General features: G+C 36.3%; 1 protein-coding gene across 1 annotated transcript in view; it reads left to right on the forward strand.

Annotated features, from left to right (window-relative positions):
- Positions 1-3,735, forward strand: part of SLC4A9 (solute carrier family 4 member 9) — a 59,179-nt gene extending 55,444 nt beyond the window's left edge. The window contains exons 20-21 of the mRNA XM_070939155.1: positions 2,168-2,323; positions 3,424-3,735. Coding sequence (XP_070795256.1) covers positions 2,168-2,323; positions 3,424-3,477 — 210 coding nt within the window. The 3' untranslated portion in view covers positions 3,478-3,735. The remainder of the gene's footprint in view (positions 1-2,167; positions 2,324-3,423) is intronic.
- The last annotated feature ends 2,265 nt before the right edge of the window (positions 3,736-6,000 follow it).

The raw sequence follows: 6,000 nt of genomic DNA on the forward strand, positions 1-6,000 counted from the left end.
TTAGGTCCTGGAGATCCTAAAGATTGGTCACCCTCCCCCCTCAATTTTAAAGCCCTCCTGATAAATTGAGCCAGTCATTTTCTGAAAACATTCTTCCGAATCTTTGTGAGGTGTAACCCATCCCTTGCCAGTAGCCCATCATGGAGGTAATGCAGACCATGGTCCAGGAATCCAAAGTTTTTTTGGTGACACCAACCCTTTAGCCAGTGGTTCACTTCCAGAATTCTTTATTATTCTCTTACCGGATGTTGTCCTTTCATTGGCAGTACAGATGAAAAAAACTACTTGTGCACCTAAGTCCTTGACTTTCTAGCTGCTCATAATCATTCAATATTGTTTTCAAGTCCTTTTTTGTGTCATTTGTCCCTACATGTAGTAGTAGAAAGGGTAGTAGTCTGTGGGTTTTATTACTTTGGTTAGGTTCTTGGCCACATCTTTGATTTTAGCTCCAGGGAGACAACATACAACTCTGGATAGACTGTCTGGTCTACAGATGGCAAGTTCTGTTCCCTTGAGAATTGAATCTCCTATCACCAACACTCACCTTTTTTTCCCTAGGAAGGTTTGGGGTGTTTTTCTATCTATCACCGAAGCATTTGATGGTGTTACTTTTTTAGGTACATTTGATGGTGCTTCTTTTCTATCTGTTTGCATGTTTTCTTCTAGTGAGAGTCCATGAAATCAATTGCTTAGCACCAGTGGGGCTGCATCAGAGGGGTTTTGTACTAGGTTTGTGTTTTTTCTGTGAGTGACATGTTTCCATCTGTCATCTTCTTCCTCTCATCTTTCCTATCACCCATCTCCTCCCACTTATCCTTAAAATTTATATTGACTGTTTCCTAGTATGATTTGATTGCTTATTTGTTCCCTATGACTATCATTAAGTGTTGTACCTTATGATTCTTGATGAATGTATTTTTTCTTTTATGTACACTGAGAGTGTATGCACCAAGACAAATTCCTTGTGTATCTAATCACACTTGACCAATAAAGAATTCTATTCTATTCTATTCTATTCTATTCTATTCTATTCTATTCTATTCTATTCTATTCTATTCTATTCTATTCTGTTGTTCTGTTCTATTCTATTCTATTCTATTCTATTCTATTCTATTCTATTCTATTCTATTCTATTCTATTCTATTCTATTCTACTCTATTCTATTCAGAGATAAATTCTTTTAGAGGTTGTTTGATCATTATTATGTGCAATTTGGGCATATTCTTCTTGCAAGGTTTGGGGTTTCTCATTTTGTGGGTTGAGTTTCAGAGTGGTTAGAGTTTCCTCTAGACCCTTTACTTTTTCTTCTAGGAACTTGATTACATTTGGTACATACATAGTTTGGGTATTCTATGGGCATACGTGTATACATGGAACATGTTCATCATCTGAATGTCTATGCCACTAATTCCCATATATTCTAACTGCAGGATGCAATCAATCAATCAATCAATCAATCAATCAATCAATCAATGAATAAATAAATAAATAAATAACCCACATCATTCTGTTCATCTTCCTATAACAGGATGAAGTTAAGCTAAACTTCTGCATCCCTAAAATACTTTCTGCAGAGGCATTTTTACAGCCCTTCAAAAACTAAATGAAAGACTGAGTATCTGAGGGGTGGGGCAGGGGTGAAATGCTACCAGTTCGGGCCGGTTCACCTGAACCAGTAGTAAAAAATGCTACTAGTTCACCCAACCAGTAGTAAAAAAAGTAAAAAAAAAGTTCTGACAATCAGCTGAGCGACGCGTGATCGTTGGAACTTTTTTAAAAAAACTTTTTTAGCACTTTTTTACTACCGGTTCTCTGAGCCGGTAGTAAAAAAATGCTTTTAAAAGGTAAAAAAAAAAAAAAGGTTCCGATGATCATGCAGCACAGCTGTGATCGTCGGAGCCTTGTTTTTTTACCTTTTAAAAGCAATTTTTACTACCTATTTGCTCGAGCCGGTAGTAAAAAAATGCTTTTAAAAGGTAAAAAAAAGGTTCTGACGATTGCGCAGCACAGCCAGTTCTCTTTTTCAACATTTCAACTGTAAACTCCTTGGACATTTTTATGCATTTTTATATTCTGCAGTGATGTTGTATATGCAGTAATAATGTTATTTAAATTATTAATAATTACAAGCAGACTAATTTTATGTGATGATTATCTCAACTTCTAGCTACTGGCTCTAGTAGGTATTCGGAAGGCAATGGAATACATCTTCTCTCTACAACATCTGAGTTGGTTGGATGATAATATGCCAGAAAAAGACAAAAAAGAGGAAGAAGAAAAGCTGAAGTGGATACAAGATCAGGATGAGAGTGACAGTGAAGATGTGAGCATGGTTAAAGTTTGGTGGATGAACAAGATTGGGAAAGGGCTAAACTGGGTAGTAATTAGAAATTCTTTCTGCACCACCATCTCAAAATCCCAGTGTAAAATACTGAAAAGTAAGATGTGTAACTTGTTCATGGGCAGAGAGTTCCTATCACTCCCAGGCAAATCCTTCAGAAGTCACTTTCAGAATGATGGAGCTGTAATCTACAGTATATTAGTCTAGAATTAGCACATTAGGTCAATCCCTGTTTTGAGGTCAGAGAAAATTAGTTAATCAATATTGGCAATAATTAAACTACATATAGTTGTGGGATTGTAGGATCTAGATTTCCTTTCATATTTTTGCTGTCATTTACAATATTCAAAAGCATGTAATGTGCTGTGTTTGCACATCTGAATAAGATGTTCTCTCATTCACAACATGGGCATAATATCCTTTGGGAGGATAAAATGGTGGCATTTCTGTAGGTAGCCTCTTGTAGCCTTCAGTTTTAGCTATCAGAAGATATACTTGCTTGGCTGGTTATCAGCTTGGATTTTGTTTTTATGTTTATCACCCTAACTTTTATCAGTATTCCTTTCAGGGCCAATATTATTTTGATTTAGCAGAGTAATAGCTATGCCCTTTTTCTGGATAATATTAACCGCTGATGACTAGCTCCAGCTCCTAGGTACTCTTCACTGTTTGCTTCACAAACAACTCACAAGATACATCCTTTGTTTCTTACAATCGACAAGATACCATAACAGAATAACTCGGAGGTCTTCTACCCAATCCTCTGCTCAAGCAGTCTCTCTTCCAGGACTGCGCCTGCAGACTGTAGTTTTCAGCAAAGTAGGACTGTTGCAAATCACAGTTAGAAAAAAGCTAGCAATTGTCTGGAATGTAGATTAAGTATTTCCAGATACTACAGACTGAGGGATAAAATATCCTTTCTGCAGAAAGGATCTCTCGGTAAGGTGACTTTTTCTCCACTATATCTTTGTCTCTTCAGAAGTTATAAAATCATTTTCTGAGGGTGGAGGAAAATACATCAAAAGCATGAGTGAGTACATATATTGCTTCTCTCCTTCTAATAGCTGTTTCTTTGATTTTAGTCTGAACTTATGTACCAAGAAAAAGGACCAGAAATCAATATCTCTGTGAACTAGATGAAGAGATATTCATCAGCTGACAAGCCAAAGATGAACATGAACAGTACATAAGAATATTTTTAAAGAAGGCATAACTTACTGGGAAGTTTAGACTAAATAGAGAATAAGATGTTTACTATGAATATGAAAGTCAATCAATCGTGGGACTATTCAGGTGAAAGGAACTTGATCCTTAACAGTTCCCATTTCTTGCTGTTGCCTCAAAAATCTGGTAGCAAAGCAAACATCCTGCATTTTACTCTTCCTCACATAGGTTTTGCCAGATTCATTCTTACCTAAAAAGATGCTATGATACAAGCTTGCCAATATTGCCATTGGCAATATTGTATCACTGTGATTGAAGGCAGAACATACAAGCTCTCTGATGGTGGCACTTAGCAACTTAGCCAGAGATACTAAGGCAGATACAGCCCATGTATGTCTGATAAGGCAGATCTCCATTTCTGGCCTGAGGAACAAGGAACATCACTGTTTTATTTTTCCCCGTGCATGTACAAGCAATTGTAGTTAAGTAATTCCTGTTGATGCCATCACTTTTTGAAGCTTGGATATGTTTGTATCTCATAAAGATTGCTCAATAGGCTGAAAACGTGTCTTTCACTCTCTGGTATTAGTTGCTGTTATAGGAGCCGAACGATAAATTAAGCAAACACAGCAAAAGACAACTGAGGGGACATGTTGAAGAAATTCAGATATTACACAAAATTGGTTCTTCTTACAGATGCCTTCATCTTGTGGATATTACCTTATCTGTTTTATAAGCTGCTTGGAAAACCTTTGATCTGGAAGTCATCTCATAACTACTGAAGAGGATAATAATAATAGCATGCACATGCATTTCCTTGCTTACGCTGTACATTTAGTATTAAATGACTTTCAGGAAGTCATATCCAATCACATATTAGTTCCCTGATATTTTTCACCATTAGCTGATTCATAGCATGTATCATAAATACAGAATGTGAGGTTCTTGATATGCAGTTTGGAAGTTATATACAGAATATAAACAACAAATACTGAATGCACAATGAAACAATCAAATCACTTTTCTTCTTTACATACAAAATTTCAAGCTGTTGCCTTTAAGTTGTACTTCTTGATAATTGGAGGAGGAGAAGGCAGCATTTTCAGATGTTTTCATTTACACAATATATGATGGGTCTCATAAAGATGTAAAGCAGAGTTAAATGTTTTGAGAAATTTAAGCACAAACTGAAAACTGCTTAGGCATTCTGTGACATTGCTTGTACACTCAGTTAAGTATGGGTTAGTTAGGTATGGGTCATGTATTTATTGCTGGTTTATTATATAACCTGAGTTAATCTGCTGATGAACAGAATTCATACAACACATTAACTCAGCATCAATGTATGAATCCAGTCTGTGTCCCTCAGATGTATTTTGCTGTGGCATGCCTTTATTTATTCATGAAGCAATGGTTATTTCTGGGTTGCCTGCATTATTTAAAACTCCCTAAAGTTATGCTAAATAAAATTTGTCAAAAGAAATATTGTTGCAAAATTTCCTTCATTTCCTAGTATATTTTGAATTCTAGTTCTTCCTAGTTTTCCTCATTATTTTTTTTCCTGTTGGAGAAATTCATGGTGGTTATCAGAAATGCTTGTTGTGACCCTTCAGAAAGTTGTCCAGTTAAAGTGTTAACTTTGATTTTTCAGAAAACCTTTCATCTGTAGATGATAAATGCAAGCAATATGTTTCTTGCACTGAGTAAGAAAGGCCTGTGAAGCCATGGTTGAATTCTATTTTGCAGTATATTAAGATTGATTTTGCAAAAACAAAAGTAAATTGTGAAAGCTCTTGAAAGTTCTTCCATGTTGACGATGCTTACTTTAATGAATAATTTGTCGTCATCAGCTATTCAATCGTGTCTGACCCTTGGCCACTCCATGCCCCTCCGTCCCGGACCCTCTCCATGGTCATCCCGGTGTCATTCTTTATAGTGTCCAGCCAGCAGGTGCTAGGGCAGCCTTTTCTTCTTTTTCCACTGATCACTCCCAGAATGATTGACTTTTTGAATGAGTCAGCTCTCATAAATAATTATAATACATTAAATCCAGTTCTTTTATCCTTCAAAACACAGATCTAGTTACTATTGAAAGAAACAATAAGAAATTATACCCAGAATCATTATTTTAGCAACAGGCTCCTTAAAAACCTTAATTGTAGGTAGATCTCAACTCACAACCACAATTGAGCCCAACATTTCTGTTGCTAAGTGATAGATTAGTTAAGTGAGTTTCTTTCTTTCTTGCCAGAGTTGTTAACTAAATCACTGCAGTTGTTAAGTTAGTAACACGGTTGTTAAGTGAATGTTGCTTTCCCATTTACTTTGCTTATCAAAGGGCTGCAAAAGATGATCACATGACCCTGGCCAGTTGTCAGTTGCCAACCATCCAAATTTTGATCACGTGACCACGGGGATGCTGCAATGGTCATAAATGTGAAAAACAGTCGTAAGTCACTTTTTTCAGTGCCACTGTAACTTCAAACATTCACCAA

The sequence above is a fragment of the Pituophis catenifer genome, unplaced genomic scaffold (assembly GCF_029215685.1).
Source record: "Pituophis catenifer annectens isolate HBS135680 unplaced genomic scaffold, rPitCat1.0.hap2 SCAF_3, whole genome shotgun sequence".
Classification (NCBI taxonomy): Eukaryota; Metazoa; Chordata; class Lepidosauria; order Squamata; family Colubridae; genus Pituophis; species Pituophis catenifer.